The following is a 20,049-nucleotide window of genomic DNA, read 5'->3' as shown; positions in this document are numbered from 1 at the left end:
TCCGCTAGCGCTGCTCTGTTAGCGCTGATCCGCTAGTGCTGCTCTGCTAGCGCTGATCCGCTAGCGCTGCTCTGTTAGCGCTGATCCGCTAGCGCTGATCCGCTAGTGCTAATCAAGGAAATGACTGTTTGTAAACCTCGTATCAACATCTGGGAGCAGTCGCCTCAGCCTCCAAACCAAAGCAGCTTCAAGCAAGAAAAAGACAAACAAATACTGCGGCAAAGCGCACACACACACACACACACACACACACACACACACACACACAAATGTGTGTGCATCCATGGCGTGCACGCCCACACACACGCACTGCAGTCAGGATCCATTCCTCTGCTGAACAGGCAATGGAAACTTCTGCAAATGTAAATCAACTGGGTTAAAAATACGGCGCATTAATGTGCACCACATGTCTGGCGGAGTCCAGGATATTTTGACGGGGAGGAGGGAACAGTTCTGGTGTTTCTCCAGCAGCACAGAGGAAAACACACACATACACACATCAGCAAGGCCTCCAGCTTTACCTTGAGCCTTTTCCACAAACACCACTTTGGAGTCATGCTGGAAGTTGTGTCCATCCAGGAGCATCATCTGCCCTCCGGGGGCGGGACACGTCTCCAGGCTCTGCTTGTCCACCAGCGGCAGCTCTTGGGCCGATCTCTGGGCTGCAGGAGGGAAAGAAGAAACCGGTCTCATTGCTCAGCTAATACACACCCACTCCCCACGCAGACCTGAGGATCCAGACCGGGGCTGGAGCACAACCTAGTCCACACAGCTGCTGTGAAGCTGCAAACCTTTCTAAAAAATATAGATTACAATTCTAAGGATGATACGGATTCCATTTTCACTAAATAAAAAACATTTAAAAATCTTCAAATTACAGAAGCGTATTGCATTCATTTAAAAAAAAAAAAAAAAAAAAAAAAAAAAAAAAAGCTGTTTTTCTAGATTAATGCTGTTGTATTTTCTAAGCATAATAAACAGGCTTGATCCAGAGATGGTCCAACATGTCGCGTTTGTTTAGTTTAATTCACTTTTACTTTGGTTTGGGATGGAGACACAGGGAAATACTTTGAGTTTTGTTGATGGGATCATTATTAGTTTGTCCACTTTGCGAAGTCACCTGCGGACTTTGTGCTTGTTCAGATGGAAAACCGCATCTGATATTCTGGACGTTTCTTCAAGAACAGTTAGTTAGAGGCAGTATGCTCCACGGATACAAGCTGATGCAAATGAAATGTACGTAGCCTACGTTAACGCTACAGTAGGTAACGTTGCTCAGAGACATGTTCCTCTGGGTGAAGTGGTTCCTCGTCCTGATAGTAGTCTATACATTCTGTAATCATGAACAATAAGAAATATAGTTAGACCCCTCAGTTTACTGTAAAAACTCTGACCAATCCAAACGTTGCGACCCAAATGGAGTTGCTCATTTCTTATATTTCCTAAGCTTCGATTCCCGGCTCCCCTCCTCCCCCTCCTGCAGCGCATACCTGATAGCCACACCCTGCATATAAACAGCGTGTTGGAATGAAAATACAAAGTAGTGAAGAAGAAACTCGGAAGGCAAACATGGCTGAGAAAATGCAGGAAGGATTTCCCGTCCCGGCTCAGTTTATTTGCCTCCTCCTGCTAAACAGCCGAGAAAGAGAAAATTGTTGGTGGAAAAAACTGCGAATAAAAAAGCATCAGATCACGCAAGGAGCAGAACTAGAGGGGGAGGAGTCAAGACAGGAGGAGGAGCCCATACAGGGGGAGGGGTCAATGCTGGGGGAGGAGCCAAAACGGGGCTACTTTCACATCATGCTAGCTCCCCAACATTACCTACCCCAGTTTTAATTCAGAAAAACTTAACTTTTTTCTTTTTTCTATTATTTACAAATATCACTTCCAACCATAGAGAAACTGTCACAGTTTCTCTATGGTTGGAAGTCTGTCACAAAAAAAGGAAAAAATATCTAAAAAGTCATGTCTGAGTACTTCCACATTTTCCACCGATTTACTCTCAGAAAAAGTTTCTTTCCACACATAAAGATCTTTAGACAGATTTATATTTTAACCCTTTAGTGTCCAAATCTTGAATTAAAAAGCATCTTAAACTGAGAATTTATCACTTTTTATTCTAATCTGTGTGAGAATTTGGGAAATTTATATCTAAAAGATATTAACATTAAACATTTATTTTGTTTATTTTCTCATCATATTGGCAGAAATACGTTTTTCCTTTACAAAAACTTCATATTGTTTCAATTCAATGCTGACACTTCCGGATTTAATTAAAAGTCAGATTCATAGTCTTTTCCTCATCTCTGCATGTGAATCTCTCAAACAGTCTGAAATCTAGCGAAAGGTTTGTGGCAGTCGCTCAGAAACTAACAATGGTTTATTTCAAGAGGTTCAGACCACGGTTTAACTACTGTCTTTCATTTACTCCATCAGACTTAATCTGTGTGGCAGCAAGCAGCGCCAGAACCACACCAAGCGGCTGACACGCCGCCGTTTATCCTGAAAGGTCACTTCAAGTGCAGAGCTGGGAATCATGAGTTTATTGAGAAAAGTCCAAACAGCATTTACACAGAAAAGTACTGTTACATTAAAACCAAGCTCACAATCACATGAACAACATTTGGCTTTCACTCGTATTTATCATCTCATTTTGTAAATATTTTATTACAACATAAGCAGAGATTCAGCTTTAAAACTGATCTTCTGATATTTATTTTATACGGATAAAAAAACAGAGACTTCAAGGACGAACTGATGAATTCGGCTCCGTAATGTTCTTATTGTATTTGCCTCTGCAGGTCACATGACTTCAGCAGCAGGTAGGCTGTACTTACAGCACTCGATGGGGTTGGAAGCAACCTGCAAAGACACCGTTCTGCCACCGGCCTGGTTGATATGGACCCTGAAAACCATCCGCACACGCGTGTTCTTCCGCCCGATGTCCGTCTCGCCCTTCCTCAGCTCGATGTCGGAGTTCCGCAGCTTCAAAATTCCCGCGCAGTCGATTCTGTTGGTGGAGACACAGAAGAAGAGTGTGTCGGGTGCGTATTAAAAGGTTCTGCAGTCAAATCAAAGCGTGAGATCAGTGTGATCCTGAAGGGAGGCTGTGGTCACGTCAGTGGCAGACTAACACCACCGGCCGAGCTTTTCTACCTCAATGCATCTGCTTTATTCTGCCTGGACAGAAACCACCATCAGGTCAGGAGTGTTAGTAATGACATGACGAGTCTCGGCATCCAGAACTGGAGTTTTCATCAGACCCCTCTCCGTCTGTATGCAGTCATCTCATCGGAGCCTTTCCAGATGCTTTCTGGCATCTCCACGGCCAAGCTACTTGATGCCGCATTCCTCAAAGCCTAGTTAATGTCAACTTTTGCACACATATGAACACTCCCTAACATTCTTCTCTGCAGACACCAGGGTCGGCTCCGCTGGTGAAGCAATCAGGTGTGTATGCTAAAGACCCCAGCTGTTCGGCTCTACGCCCACGCAAACACAGTATGAGGTGCCCAATCAGTGCCTGAAGGGAACATTTAGAAAAGAAAACAACATCTTTAATAATTTAGGTAAAAACTAAATTAATCAAGCTTGTAGTTGCTTAATTAACAACTAAAAACTATGGCTTTAAAACAGTAAATGGGGATTTATGGATAAAATCTGGCTCTGGGGTCTGTCTACTCCTGGTCTGGGTCCTTCATTTTTACTAAAAAGCCAGAGATTTCTCCATTTCTCTTCATTCATACATGGAATCAGACTAGTTACAAGCTATATTTCTCCAAATTTTTATGCTTTTGCAACTTCAAAACCAGCTAGCATCCTAGCAAGCCTCTTATCAAACCGTAGCACTAGCTTAGTCAGGGCTAAGCTAATCTTTGAGCAAGTTTATATGAACTGAGTCGGTGTCTGGTTCCTTAAACACAACCTCTAAAAAATAACTATTGTTTCTGCACATTAGGTTAAAACTGATCTTGTACTAGCAGTGCAACATCGCTAAATGCTAACATGAAGTTAACAGCCTTACATAACATTAGTAGTTGTACCTGCACAGGGAGAAAATCTCACAGAAATGAGCAGACAAATGGAGATATTTTTAAAGGATGAATAATTAGGAAACTACTTTACAGTTTAATTGAAACTGGTGTAGTAATACTGGCTAGCTAGAGCTAGGGATGCTACGGCTAGCTCTCAGCTAACCTCTCCATGGAGTTGTTAGCTTCTCATTTCAAGCTAAACAGCTGCAGGTTGAAGTTTTCATGGAGAAAGTAAATGTGACTAATGAACTTGTAAGTCTTGTTCTGCAGATTCAACACAAAAACCATTAAGAAAAGACTAATTTTGTTTACAATACATCTCATTGCCCCCCCCAAAAAAAGCTTGTCAGCAAAAAGCTAATTTGACCACCGCATTTTCCCCTCTAAATCACCATCAGTAGTTATTTCTGATATCTATTAGTGGCTGTTTCATGCACAGCTTTGTAAACCATGTACATACATGCCACACTGTAAAAATGATTAAATCCCCCACAATCTTCTCACCTTCTCTTAAAAAAAGACTAAACAAAACAGAAACTATATCCTGAGCTGAAGTGGCAGCATAGATCTTCCAGTTTGTGTTACATCCATTAAAACCCAGAAAGTGCTGATGCTAGCAGCTCCCACAGAAACCCCCAGAACTTCCACAGAAACCCGATCTCTGATGCTTATAAAGCGAGAAAGCTGCTGTCTGTGTACGGAGGGCAACGCTTTCAAAACCCAAACCCTGAAGGAGTCATGCATGCTCACAGACGTTTGGGAAGTCTGGCGGGGTTTCAGCGGCACAAAGCGAACAAAGTCCATGTAAAGATTTTAATATGACGACTGTGAAAAGCTTTTTAGCAGAGCAGCTTGTGTTGACTCGCTACAATGAGGGTTTTATGGCTTATTTCTTGTAAGAAAAAGGATGAACAGATGCAGGATTAGAGATAGAATCAACATCAGATTGATAACAGAATCAACAGCTGCATTTCTGATACAATTTTTCGCAAAATGAATGTCATATTTCATAAAATTTTGACCAAGAACAATTATGATTTTCAGGTTTTTTATTTGAATGGAAACTGGAATTTTACCGGAATTACGCATCAGCCGTAATTCTGGTCAAATTCCATCCGCAGACGAGATTTTACCAGAATAACAGCTGATGCCAGATGTCCAGGTTGTTTCAAGGTTTTCCATTTGCTGTGATGGACATGACTTTTCCCATTTCACTCATTTCTAATTCTTCCTTAAACTGCATTTTTTTCTGTTGTTTGTTGTTATTTCTGTTTCTGTTGTTATCATGGATGGAGTTTTATTTTTCTCTTTTATTTGTAAAAAGATTTCCGTCTTTTCTGTCCATAAAAACTGCACCATATTTAACTGGTCACATTGTTATTTTTAACGTTACTAAATATAACAATGAGGCCTGGAATACGACCGAACATAAAACATTTCTTAACATCACATGTAACTTATTGCAGCACAGCTAGCGGCTAACATGACAACATGGGAGGATTACCCACAAGGCAACGGGTGCTTTTAGACTTCGGATCCCCTAATAGCCCAAAATACATCACACACATGATATCACGTGGCATATAAATGCGAAAAAAACGTTTCTGTTACGCTTTTGTGATAAAAATTTTATATGAAAATATCTGAAAAACCACCTAATGAGAACATAAAACCTTTATAGGGATATTTGAAAGGTTTTTCCATATCTTGATGTTCTCATTGCCGTTTTTTTTTTATTACGATATTTAGGTTTTTGGCAATTCTGGAGGTAGTGGCAGTGATATTTTTGTCTTTAAGCATCTGTAAAAACATTTCCGTGTCCTTCACCGCCCATACAAACCGTGCCATATTTACTTATATCACGGTTACACTTATATTACACTTCTGCAACATACTTCTATATGGAAATGTCCTTAAAAACCATGTAATGAGAGCCTAAAAACTTTTTTAGCAATATTTGGAAGCTTTATCTAAATGAAGGTGCAGTTTCATTGCGATATTTAGGTTTTGCATAATTCTCGCGGAAATGGAAACGCAGCCAATGTTGAGTCTTCCAGACGAATCGGACGTGGTTTTCTTGTTACTCACATGGCTCGCATGTTGTTCTCCGGCAGCAGCGGGATCTCCAGCACCTTGGTGTTGTTGTGCAGCGCCTCGTGGCTTGGCGTGGACACCGTCTTGCCCGTGATGCGGTGGACCTGGTAGAAGGCATGAGGCCTCAGCAGCCTGTCGTCAGCTGTACCGATGAACAGCTGCAGGGTCAGCGGCTCGCTCTCCATGTAGCCGTGGAGCTAAGAAAGCACATCAGATCATGAGTTTCAATCAAACTGCCCTGTCTGGTCCAGCGCTACCCAGCAGTCAGAGTTGCCCCTGCATTGAAGGTTTGGCTCCTACCCAGGCATCTGAGCTATGTACAGTTGTTCCCATAAGTATTCATCCCCTTTCATTAAAGAAAAGGCTGAATTTACAACAGTCACTCAAATAACTGGAGACTTAAAAAAGGGACAATAACTAAAAATGTGCAAAAATGTAATTTAGTAATATAAGACACTGCTTTTTCATTTAATTGAGTTGAAGAAAGAGAAAAAAAAAACCCAAATTGGTCCTGGACAAATTAGAGACTTTTCTGTTGAACAGTGGGACAAAATACTGACTGAGAGGAACAGAAAACACCTGACTGGAGCGGAAACATTAAAAGATTGTTCAACTAAATATTACTTTATGACTGATGGAATATGTAATAAGTTATCTTATTTGTTTGCTTTTTTAAAAAAAAATATTTCTATTGAACCAGAATTAGAAAATAATGTCATGATTTTAATAAAAGTTTTATTGATTATTACTTTAGTCAATTTCAGCTTATTTTACATGCAGCTGTTTTTTTTCCTTCTTTAATGAATAAATATGAGCACAACTGTACGTTATCTGTCCAGACTGACTCTAAAGCTAAAGTCCACTGAGAACAGGGCTAGCTTAAATAAACTTTATAGCAGTGAGATACTGAATGATTCATTCATCCATTTTGCACTCTTGTTTTGCTCTGAGACTGCATTTTGTCCACACAGACCAAACATTTAAAGCTCTGCATCAAAGTCGGGCTAGTAACCACTCCAACAACCTCATCAGGAGCTAGCGGCTAGCTAGTAGCTGTTCCACTGCTTGACTTAGCCAACTACCTGCAGCTACTAGTTGTCTGGCATAGTCCTGGCTATGAGAATTAACTAGCACAAGCTAAGAGGATTAGCCAGAGACTAATGATGGCATTTAGTACCAGCGGCAGAATTATCCAAACTCTTCGTCTGATCTTATTAAACCAATGTCCAGATGAGCAACATTTCTAAAACATTAGCGTCTGAAAACTGAGGAACAATGAAGTTCAGGGTTACAGAATCAATATGGAGGAATGATGACTGATTTAGACACTTCCACCACCCATCAGCTGGCTGTTATTTCATTTTCCATTTGTGGTACACTGTTTAACAACCGGGGCTGGTTCCACACATGACTCATGACCAGCTTATTCCTAAAGGAGGAATCGTGCTGACTGTCTGTGGGCAAAGATGAAGGAAATGTAGATATCTCAGAGTAAGCTGGTGTTTGGATGGTAAGCTCCGATGTTCGGTACCTGAATCTATGTTCAGTTAAGTGAAGTTTCCTGAAGTGTAAGAATATGGTAGGGAAAGGTGCTGTTCCGCCCTCAAACCAAAAAACTTGTGAAAAAGAAGAATACTTTGACATTTTCCTTTTATTTAGCCAAACAACCAAACTTGCTCCAATCCAAGTTTTTCTGTTCTTACTCAGTTCAATGAAATTAAATTGCCTCTAGTCAGACATGAAGTAAAGCAAAACGTGATATTAGAGTCAAATATTTTCTCTTTGTCGCATTTCAGGATCTATTTTTCTTGACAAATTCAGTTGGTAAGTAAGGAAGTCCATTTCCGCCACTTAAAAAAAAAAACAATTTCACAATTACAAGATAAAAAGTAATTTCCTTGTCCAATGTTTTACTTCTCTGTGACGCTTAGTCTAATAATTAACAACATTTTGTTTATGCCTCAGTTATTTTTGTGAGCTTTATAAATAAAGATGAAAAAAGCTGAAAGAAAGTCATTAGCAAGGCACATAAAGTTTTTATGAGATAAAATTTCTTAACTATGAGATTTAAAAAGTCATAAGAGTTAAAGAGCTGTTATGAAATTTAAATTATATTTAAAATAAATAAATATGACTTTTTTTTCATCTTATCATAATGACTTTTTCAATTCTCATAATTATGAAATTCTTTGTGACTTCTTTATTTGGCAGAAATGGGCTTCCGTACACATGGCGGACAAAAAGCTTTAAAATGTACAATATGTATGCCTCAGCATCCTTGTCAGTATCAGACACAGACTTTCAGTCACACTTAATTATAAGCCACTGTGGAAAAGAGTCAGATGAAACAATCTGTGTGGAAATGTTGAAATAAAGACCGCAGCTTTCACTTACATAATGGGAGCACTCGAGGCGAGAGCGCCCACAATGAGAGCGAAAAGCTCAGACTGAGGAGGCACAACATGTGATTTAGAGGAGGATCCCTGTCAGGGTTAAGAGCCTGTGTATTTGTGTAAGGAAATGGGTTGCTGCCTAGCAATGCTGTCTATTCAGGCAGCAGGAAGGACGGCCATGAAGTGGAGAAGCCTACTCACAAGCCAACACACACAATCTAATTACTGATGATCTGCTTTGGATCATTAAGTAAAACAAAGTCTAGTCAGACAGAAATATTCAAATCCGATCACTTCACAAGAAATAATCTGAAAAACAAAAATAATCTTTTAAAAAAAAAGAGGAAAATTTCTCTTTCACCTGTCTCATAAAGAAGCAAACAGAAATGATTTGTTGATGCAATAAAATTAGTGTCATGTAAATCCAGCGCTCTTCCAACCGGGCAGCTTCATGCTGGAAATGCAGCCTCGCCCCCCTCCGTCGATCGCATTATCACCCACAAGAGGAATGCCGAGACTCCAGCTGCGCGAGGCACGACCGAGGAAGGAGGAGGACGGGAGCAAGACCCCAGCAGCCTGACAGCAGTTTTCACATGATGCAGAACTCTGAATCTGATCAGCGGCAAGAAAAGACGCATGACTTTCAGAAATAATGACATTTACATCTATAAAAAGACTCCAGTTGTTGCGCAGAGGGAAGATGATGAAGCTGGACTTCATTGGGGGTGTTGAATAAAATTGTTGCATTGGGAACGTGAACAATTCTGCATTAATGCAGCAAAAATCCAACAAACAAAAAAGTTTATAATCATGTGTGTATATATTCTGCCGCTGCTTGTGTTTGTGTGGCGTAGGCTAATCGACATGCAACAACTCGGCAGATAAATGTCTCCCGACTGAGATCCAAGGCAGAATCCGTTCTGAAACTTTTACTCGTGAAAACTGTAAAGCCGACACACAGAAAATACTTTCTGTAAATATCTTCATTGTCTCGGTGAAATCACTGCGCTTAAAAATGTATAAAACAAACATTAGCTCAAACATGGAATAATCAATGGAAAATACCGTTAGCAGGCTAGCAGCTAGCATGCAAAAAGAAAGGGATTAAAACAACTTTGACCATCAACAAAAGTTTAACTTGACAATATTCTCTGTGTTTAATCACAAACTGACAAAAACTTTTAATAAAACTGAAAATTAAAAATGATTTTTAACTTCCAAATCCTGTCTAAGATAACTACGGAATGCCCGAAGGGACAAAACGCATTTCTTTACGGGAAGAAATCTCGCTACTAAATGGTTGCTTGGCTATTTGATAACATGACTTTGTGATTCGCTATTTCTTTCCAAAATAAGTGATATTTCTACAATACAGCTGCGATTTGTTGGTGCTTTCATGTTATGGCGTTTCGCTCACGTCGCCATTCCCGCAAAATCTCGTTCACGGGATGAGATTTTACGAGAATCACAGCATATGCCAGTTATCCAGGTGTAAACGTAAAAAACCTTTACAACCTACATGCCTAAAAACCACCTCATGGGAGCATAAAAACTTTTTTGTGATAAATGAGAGGTGTTTTTGACATGTAGGTATTTTCATTAGTAGTGTTTTATTACGATATTTAGGCTTTTTTTTTTTTTTTTACGTAATTCTAGTGGGATTGGAAATGAAGCTAAGTTTAAGGTATGGTAATGATTTTTCCTTTTTTTTCTGGCAATGGAATAATAAAGTTAAAAAATGACATTGAAAATAACATCTTCCTTTACAACATCAGGACATGAAGTTTGATTTCAATAAATCAGAAATAAACAGGGAGTCATGATGATGTGACTTGTCTTCATTGATAAAGAACGAAAGACATTGTGATGCATTGGCGCATCACCTTAAAACATGAGACCAGTGAAGATGAACAGCTCTGCACTTCATACCGATGTGGATCACAGGCATAGACTGTATATAAAAGATGGGCGGAGCCTCCGTCACGTCACCCGTAGGTTTCTGAAGAGCTGAATTGAAGCTCGGTGGGCGGTTCCTACCATCACCATCTTGGCAGGGGCATGTGTGTCGTCACGCCCGGAAAATACAAATATGGGCAAAGAGATGGAGCTGAGAGGGGGGCTGTGAGCGTCATGGTGGATGATTGACATCGAGCGAACTCCGAGCTTTCCGTAGCTAAGAGCTAACTGAGCTAACCTGGAGATAACAGGAGCTAACCAGCTAACGGAGGTAAGCGGGCTAAAGCTAAGTCACGTTGTTAACCGGCTAAAAACCGCGGTTGTTCTACGTTCTTCTGACTTGAAGTGGGAGTTCGGGTACCTGTGAATCAAAAGGACACGCCCCTATATATGCCGAATTTTAAGATTAAATTACTTTTAAACGGGCGAGCTACAAAAAAAATTCACTCCCCCCACAGTTGTCATGAAGGTAAACCTGAGCTATTAAACCTAAAATGGTAGGTACAATGGTACAATTTTGTACCAGGCTGTAAACATGTTTATTTCTGCTGTAAACATGTTTATTTCTGCTGTAAACATGGTTATTCCTGCTGTAAACATGTTTATTCCTGCTGTAAACATGTTTATTCCTGCTGTAAACGTGTTTATTTCTGCTGTAAACGTGTTTATTCCTGCTGTAAACATGTTTATTTCTGCTGTAAACGTGTTTATTCCTGCTGTAAACATGTTTATTCCTGCTGTAAACATGTTTATTCCTGCTGTAAACATGTTTATTTCTGCTGTGAAGTTGGTCTTTTTAACATGGGAGTCTATGGGGATTTGTTCTGTTTTGGAGCCCCTATGGATGAAGGGGGAACTGCCGCTTGAGAACAGGGCAGGTGTGGTTGAGCCCGCTGGTGATGATGGCATTGATAAAGAACAGAAAACAGCTTCAACGGGAGAAAAATAAGAAGACTGGAAGCTTCCAGAGCAAATGCAGGGGGGGGGGGCTCTGGAGGCCTCGTCAGACAGCACTAAGCTGCATGGACCGTGCATTCAGGAAGTCAGTGATGGGGGGTGGGGGGTGTGTGTGTGTGTTTGGGGGGGTTAGGTTTAGAGAGAACACACACTCCCCTGCTTCAGCAGAGGTGAACCCGGACCCCTGTCATTAAATCATTAGCAGCTTCTCAGGGACTAAAACATGAGGCGCGGGGCTGAACTCCAGATGTTTTATTCATCAGCTGAAGCCAGAAGTTTGACCTTTCACCCCAGCATTGTCAGATTTAAGCCGTTAGTGACGTCACGTCGAGAAAGAAAAAACACGGACCTCCTAGCTGCGTCTCATTTTCAGACATCTTTACTGTCATTTTGGGCCTCTGTTTCTCCGAGATGCTGCCATCGTTTCATTAGATTCATGCAGGTCTGATGAGTTTGAAGATCCTTTTCTGCTCCCTACGTGCGTAAACTTCATCGTACGTCTGCATCGTCATACTTCCATCTGTCTTCTACGTCGCCATCATTAAGTCAGTTCATCCACTAGGGGGCAGTGCAGCGTTCAGAGTTCATGTCTGTGTTCTGACACCGGTTTTTAGTGATAACACGCCGCCGTAAAGCTGTTTACAAACATCCAAAAACACCAGAAGAAGAAGAATAAAGCCACAACTTTTATTTTTTACTGTTTTATACCTCCTGTAACATTTTTGGCACTTTTTTTATAGACTGCTCCTTCAAAGTCTTCTTCTCTGGTTCGTTCTTTTGTCTCGTTGTGTGTCAGCTATACAACCTAACACTGCCCCCGGTGGTTTCCGGTGGAATTGCTTTGTTTTCTGCATTGAGTAACGGAACGAATTATCCACGTAATCAACGCAGGAGACGGAAGAATCCATTTTCTGCATCGACATAAACGGAACTTCAGGTTGCGTTCACACCGGCTCCATTTGGTCCGCTTTAAGCCAACTCTGACCCGCCAACCCGTTAGTTTGGAGCTGTTTAACACACGTTGGACTTAACAGCCATGGCAACGTAAAAGACACATTAAATCATGAGGGTAGAGACTTGTGACAATGTTTGAATCGAACATCTCCGTTTAAGTTCGTAAGGGAGCTGAAATGAGACGTTAATTGCAGGACAATAAAAGACACATAGATGGACAGACAGTTTTGTCTCCAGCGTCGGTTAGAAACGTAATGTGGTTTGTTGTCAAGGTATCCGTCACTTTATGCAGAAAACGGAGCAATACCACCGGAAACTCAACGGAGCAGCGTTGAGTTGTATAGCCGACATGCAACCAGCGAAAGGAACAAACCAGAGAAGAAGAAGAGCAAGAGGAAGAAGACAGCCGTAAAAGATGCATCCTGTACGAGGTCAGAGACAGAAATCAACATTGTCGAATGTAGGAGAGCAGGATAAATGCATGATTGCTCCGTACTTTACAGTGTTTTTGGGAATATCTAGCAAGTAGCTGCTGTAACGTCCAGGTGGTTCGATCTGCAGTGTGAAAGCAAAACAAACAAATGCAAAATGTTGAGAATTTTCAGCCCATTTGAACAGAGTCCACCAGACTATCCTGGTAAAAATACACTTTTAGTCGTTTTCTGACAACTTTGAGACTTTAAATTCTATTTTCCACAAAAATATTTCTGTTAACCGCTTCATAAATGCTTATATAACCATTAATGAGTCACATTTCTTTAAATAAAGGGGAAATCCTGTGACAAAAATAACCTTGTTCTTGGTGAGAGATCCACCCAGAAATAAACTTCAGTTTTTGGAAGGATTTCAACGATTCAGATCTAAGAAATAATCCACTAAATAATCAATTAGCAGCAAGAATCAGACATGATTTCATCCAGCTAGATGCAAGATAAAAGCTGAACACTAAGTTTGTTGCCAGACTCTGTATGTGATCAACGTCCTTCTCGCTCATTGTGACGTATTAACACGGTAATGACACCCAGCCGCCTCACCGCTGAGCCTTTATTCATTCAGAATCTGAGCTCATGCTCGGGGGGGAACCAGATGGGCTTATAACAAAAACATCTGCCCATCGTCCACATTTCTCCAGCACCAGATCTGCTGTGGTTAAAGCTCATGACTAAGCTCTTACTGGCCATGCTGCATTACTTTGTAACCGTCTGCTCTGCGCTCCAGAACACAACGGAAAAGTCTGAGTCACTCTCGTCTGGACAGGAACTCCGTCTAATGGCTCCGTCTAATAGCACACCTCTGGTATCCTATTCAGGGATGTCACATCTCTGAATAACAGAACAGGTCATGAAGAACACACGAGTTAAAAGAGACGAGGCGAGAAGTGACGAGGTGGACAGCAGGCGTGAAAACGAGCCTGATGGCCGCACCTTGTGTTCGTTTGGACCTTAAAACTCTTAAAACACGCAGATGTGACATTTTCAGCCTCAGATGTCAGATTAGGGGCTGAGATGATGTAAAATCAGACATAGCAGATGAAGACCAACCAGAGGAGCAAAGCAGGATTTATAACTAACAGAACTTTGTAGAAATAACACACAGATTCCCGTCATGGAGGACCGTTATTCTGGTCGGACCCGACTGTTTCCAGATGTTTATTACTGTCAGCACATCCAGCTCAAACATCACCCCCTAAACACCCATGAAAAGTTGAGAAATGTTAAACACACAACACGCTCAGGGTAACATTTGACAATCCACATAGTCCGCATAGACTTCAATGTAAAAATGGCTCGACAGCGCCCCCTAGAATGATTAAATAAATAAATAAATAAATAAATAATTAAATAGGGTCCCAAACACCTATTTAGACGTACAACAACAAAAATCTGCCACACGTGTGACACCCCAAGACAGGCAAAAAAAAAAAAGAAAAAAAAAGTCAATGTAACACCTGTTGCCATGGCAACGGAGTGTCTGCCATCTTGGACTTTAAGCCCATTTTTTACCCCATTTTGCCACTTTAGACACGTCTGAACGAACTAGTCTGACGGGATTCATGCAATTCACTCCATTTTCTGCAGGAAGTTTCACGACAAGCTGGGGACCAAATGCTGTTGAAACCTCTTTCATAGGACCCAACTGTGTTACCATGGTAACCTACAAAATAAAAGCCTTCTCGCCATGAAACACTCACATGTCCATAGAAATACATGGAATCTGCACCAAACATTCATATCTGTTGGGTCTTTAACAGGTTACGCCACGCCGAGTTGGGCTACGCCGGTGTCTCTGCTCTCATCATGTCCAGGTGGAAATAGAGGTCTCTTAGCAACATGGTAGTGATGGTGATGAAGATGTGATAAATAATGGTGGATTTACCATCTAGAGTCTCTGAATAAACACTACATGTTGTGTCTGGATTGTAAACCTCCTGGACGGATAGAAACGCTGGAAAACCTCCGTAGACCAGCTGGAGGGTCACATGACCATCATAATTTACCTTCAGAGTTACACGCTAGCTTCCCTGGGAGGCTGATGAGGATAAACAGGAAGTGGACAGACTAGAGTCTGATGGACAGACTGGAGTCTTTGTCACCATAAAGGGGAAAAAGAAGGAAAAACTGGAGTTTAATGGTTTTAGCAGACCTGAACAACTGGGTGTCCTCCGGCCAGCGCCTTCACCGCTCCCCGGCTGCCCTCCGTCTCGTAGTGGGCCCGGTGGTGCGACTTGGGCTGCACTTCGATCTGCAGGCTGTACGGACCCGAGCTGGATGGAAGCTGCCAGTCGAGGGCTGGCAGAGACGAGCTGCTGGAAGCACATCCAACATGTCAGCCCAACATGCTTATTTTAGAGGCTCTTATCAGGGTAGAATGTGCAGAATGTGAAGCGTGTGATGAGCCAGAGCCGCCGATGGAGCTCACACTCAAGTATTCATCTAGAACTTCATAAACCATCCTCACCTGACGTACTGCTTGGGCTTGGACCAGGAGTAAGGGTGTTGCGGCACATCCAGGAAACCCCCGCAGTAGCTCTCCTTTTTGAGGGTCAGGCGGTTTGCAGGGTGCTCGTCCTGACAGACGTCCCCTGAACCAGGATCCTCGCCTCCGGGCTCCACCTTCAGGCTGACCGTGGGGCTGTGATCCAGGCTGGTTTTCCGGGCTTTGATGGGGATTCCCTCTCCAAGGTCGGTCACCCCGTCTGTGGTCAGGGCGTTGATGGCTGCCAGGATGGCGGAGTTGGTGTACTGGTTGGTGTTGGGCAGCCAGCTCTCCTCAGTGATGCTGAGGCGGGGGGAGGTCTGAGGGGACGGTCCAGGAGAGTGGTTGGGTGAGTATGGGAAGTGTTTGTGCGATGCTCCACCGCCGTTGAAGCTGTATTTCCTCTTGGCTCCACATGGCGAATTGGGCCGTGAGCCGCGGGGGCCCATCCAGGTGTCCTCCGAGATGCTCGTACGAGGGGAAGTGGAAGGGGAGTGACGGGGGGAGCTGCCAGAGGCTCCGCCCTCTCCTGGGAGGGCGAGGGTGGAGCCCTTGGGAGACACAGAGGGCGACTGCCAGGGGGAGTTCTGTGGCGAGTTGTCGTAGTTGTAGGAGAAGCCGGACTCGTAGGAAGCATCGGAAAGGCCGCTGCGGGACGAGACGCTGCTGGCTGGACTCAGGCAGCTGGGGTCGCGGTAACCGTCTGTGCTGGGGAGGGTCAGCGTCACAATGGAGTTGACTCGCTTGGCAACAGGAAGGCGGCTCTCCTCCACCTCATCCTCAGGAAACTGGCCGTAAGCCGTGATCTCAATGCGAGGACTCTCCAGGGTCGGAGCCCCGTTGGGACGGACGCTCGAGGATGAAAAGTAGCCGGCTGCTCTCATGTCATCCTGGGAGTCAAAACTGTGAGGCTCGGTGACAGAGACCGATATGGCGGGGCTGGCGTGGAGGCTGTGGTACTGAGACGGGAGGCACGAGCTGCCCAGCGGCAGGGACAGGCTGACGTTTGGCGTGTAGCCGTACGCATCTGGAAGACAGAAAGATCCAGTTTGTTACCACAATGAGGACTCCCAGTTTCACCTTCACATCCCCGGACGCCTGAAACGTGTCAGGTTACGACGGAACCGCCAGAATCAAGAGGCGTGTCGTCGTGTCGGCAGTGGAAGCGGGGCGATCATCTCCTACTTAAAGAAAACCACATTTACTCCTGCGAAGAGCAAAAGATTCATCCGATTCATCGGGAAACAAATAAAACAGTCCTTGACTACTATCTCCATGGCAACCAGCAGGACCATCACCATGGCAACCAGCAGGACTTTCATGTATAATTTCAAATGAATGCAGAGTCACAGGAGTTTTAGTTAAGACCCTTTTATGGCTGGAATGACACTTTTTGACAGGATGTGTGATTGCTGCTGCGAGCCGCAGAGTTTCTGTCCCAACGTGACGAGACGGACGTCTTGTTTCTGTCCCAACGTGACGAGACGGACGTCTTGTTTCTGTCCCAAAGTGACGAGACGGACGTCTTGTTTCTGTCCCAACGTGACGAGACGGACGTCTTGTTTCTGTCCCAACGTGACGAGACGGACGTCTTGTTTCTGTCCCAAAGTGACGAGACGGACGTCTTGTTTCTGTCCCAACGTGACGAGACGGACGTCTTGTTTCTGTCCCAACGTGACGAGACGGACGTCTAGTTTCTGTCCCAACGTGACGAGACGGACGTCTAGTTTCTGTCCCAACGTGACGAGACGGACGTCTAGTTTCTGTCCCAACGTGACGAGACGGACGTCTTGTTTCTGTCCCAACGTGACGAGACGGACGTCTAGTTTCTGTCCCAACGTGACGAGACGGACGTCTAGTTTCTGTCCCAACGTGACGAGACGGACGTCTAGTTTCTGTCCCAACGTGACGAGACGGACGTCTAGTTTCTGTCCCAACGTGACGAGACGGACGTCTTGTTTCTGTCCCAACGTGACGAGACGGACGTCTTGTTTCTGTCCCAACGTGACGAGACGGACGTCTTGTTTCTGTCCCAACGTGACGAGACGGACGTCTTGTTTCTGTCCCAACGTGACGAGACGGACGTCTAGTTTCTGTCCCAACGTGACGAGACGGACGTCTTGTTTCTGTCCCAACGTGACGAGACGGACGTCTAGTTTCTGTCCCAACGTGACGAGACGGACGTCTTGTTTCTGTCCCAACGTGACGAGACGGACGTCTAGTTTCTGTCCCAACGTGACGAGACGGACGTCTAGTTTCTGTCCCAACGTGACGAGACGGACGTCTAGTTTCTGTCCCAACGTGACGAGACGGACGTCTTGTTTCTGTCCCAACGTGACGAGACGGACGTCTTGTTTCTGTCCCAACGTGACGAGACGGACGTCTTGTTTCTGTCCCAACGTGACGAGACGGACGTCTTGTTTCTGTCCCAACGTGACGAGACGGACGTCTTGTTTCTGTCCCAACGTGACGAGACGGACGTCTTGTTTCTGTCCCAACGTGACGAGACGGACGTCTTGTTTCTGTCCCAACGTGACGAGACGGACGTCTAGTTTCTGTCCCAACGTGACGAGACGGACGTCTTGTTTCTGTCCCAACGTGACGAGACGGACGTCTTGTTTCTGTCCCAACGTGACGAGACGGACGTCTTGTTTCTGTCCCAACGTGACGAGACGGACGTCTTGTTTCTGTCCCAACGTGACGAGACGGACGTCTTGTTTCTGTCCCAACGTGACGAGACGGACGTCTTGTTTCTGTCCCAACGTGACGAGACGGACGTCTTGTTTCTGTCCCAACGTGACGAGACGGACGTCTTGTTTCTGTCCCAACGTGACGAGACGGACGTCTTGTTTCTGTCCCAACGTGACGAGACGGACGTCTTGTTTCTGTCCCAACGTGACGAGACGGACGTCTTGTTTCTGTCCCAACGTGACGAGACGGACGTCTTGTTTCTGTCCCAACGTGACGAGACGGACGTCTTGTTTCTGTCCCAACGTGACGAGACGGACGTCTTGTTTCTGTCCCAACGTGACGAGACGGACGTCTCTGCTTTGACGCCTTGTTTGTGTGGAGAAACGATCCGTGACATTCTCATGTTTTCTGTTTGGGTTTAAACTGTTTGGTTTGGACGCTGATGCTAGCAGTCCTTTAGCTTATGTTGCTATGCAACATGTTAGTGTTGCTAGCTGTTAGCATCGCAGCTTCATCTCTCGACGGAAGGGGTCAAAACCGTCCCCTCTGGTCCGACTGTGTTCTCCGAACACGCTGAGAAACCATCTGCACCAGAAACTGCACTGTTGAAACTGTTCAGGGACGGAGCCAAGAATAACTCCAGTCTAAATATAACCACAGGTAGTTTCTGCCCCCCTCCCTGACAGATTTATTCCAGTTAATGCACACCAAGCCCATAAACTGTAACATGTTCATGTTCATGTTCCAACGACCATCGAAAATAAACGCAACCGGGACACCGTGCCTTTATTTGCATGCTGTAAAGGTGCTCTACACCCATCCGGGGAGGGTGGGGGGGTCCTACTGGGTCACATGAAACACTGTCCATCTGTGCAGAAGGCTGAGGTCACTGAGTGGGGGGGTAATGGTGCATGCAGCCGGGGACTGTAACCACAGCAGGGGCGGCTGATGGAGACAAACCCACCGCCGCCACAGCTCCTGTCTGCTGGAAATGAGGAGAATTAGGGGCCCCCTCCATAACAGCTATGACATCACTGAGGCTCCCTGAGACTCTGTCATAAAAGAAAATGATGCCTGCAGTTAAACTGCAGCTTTGTGGTGGTGATGCACTGAAATGGGACAAAACTGAGCTGCTGAGAGGTCCTGGACATGCAAACAGGCAGCCTGGAGGGTGTGTGTGTGTGTGTGTGTGTGTAGTCAATATCATCCGCTGAATCACTCGGTGTGAGAAACACGCGCATGTCAGCCATTAGCAGGTTCAATTTGGACTATTTTGGTCACACTTTTCAGTCTCCACCAAGCCACGCCCACTGGGTCCGGATCAGCAGGGAGGGGCGCGCGGACGCATCCCCACCACAGCTCGAGCTCCAGACAAGAAATGAAGTTGTTCAAAGTTCTGACAAGTTGGAGAAAACTTACCTTCCTCTGCAGATTTCATCTTCCTTCAGAGCAGAAACGAACCGATCCGGATCTGGAAGTCTGGTTTCAGCCCGCAGGGTTCCGTCTCCACAAATCCCGCAGCGCGCGCGCCGCCCTGTCCCCGCTCTCCCAATGGCCAGATCAGGAAGCAGCTGGGAGAGATGTGGAGGAAGATCCTCAGATCAGATGTTTAGACTGTGTTCTGGGGGCGGAGGGGGTGGGGGGGAGGGAGATCCTGACTGCTGGCTCGCTGTGACGCACTGCTCCGGCGCGCGACGCGCTGGTGCGCTTTAAACCCGGGGATCACCCCGGAGGAGACGCGCCGCCCTCCGCGCAATGACGCAGCCGCGTGTCCGCGTGGCTCAGGGAGAGGAAGCCAATCAGGACAGCCTGGAGGCTGCGCGTGGGAGAAGTCCTCCTCGCAGCGGGGGAGTTGGGCTGAACGTCCATGTGGAGCAACTGGAGAGACTCCAGTCTGTCCACCAGAGACTCCAGTCTGTCCACCAGAGACTCCAGTCTGTCCATCAGACTCCAGTCTGTCCATCAGAGACTCCAGTCTGTCCACCAGAGACTCC

The 20,049-nt window shown here is 44.8% G+C and overlaps 1 protein-coding gene across 1 annotated transcript in view; it reads right to left on the bottom strand.

Annotated features, from left to right (window-relative positions):
* Window positions 1-19,599, bottom strand: part of nfatc1 (nuclear factor of activated T cells 1) — a 58,206-nt gene extending 38,607 nt beyond the window's left edge. The window contains exons 1-6 of the mRNA XM_079259179.1: window positions 19,475-19,599; window positions 15,347-16,391; window positions 15,032-15,191; window positions 6,123-6,325; window positions 2,838-3,010; window positions 522-662 (exon numbers count right to left, since the gene is read on the bottom strand). Coding sequence (XP_079115305.1) covers window positions 522-662; window positions 2,838-3,010; window positions 6,123-6,325; window positions 15,032-15,191; window positions 15,347-16,391; window positions 19,475-19,493 — 1,741 coding nt within the window. The 5' untranslated portion in view covers window positions 19,494-19,599. The remainder of the gene's footprint in view (window positions 1-521; window positions 663-2,837; window positions 3,011-6,122; window positions 6,326-15,031; window positions 15,192-15,346; window positions 16,392-19,474) is intronic.
* Between the last annotated feature and the right edge of the window lie 450 nt (window positions 19,600-20,049).

Source organism: Telmatherina bonti (assembly GCF_933228915.1).
Source record: "Telmatherina bonti genome assembly, chromosome: 19".
Classification (NCBI taxonomy): Eukaryota; Metazoa; Chordata; class Actinopteri; order Atheriniformes; family Telmatherinidae; genus Telmatherina; species Telmatherina bonti.
This window is presented reverse-complemented; position numbering and strand designations above follow the sequence as displayed.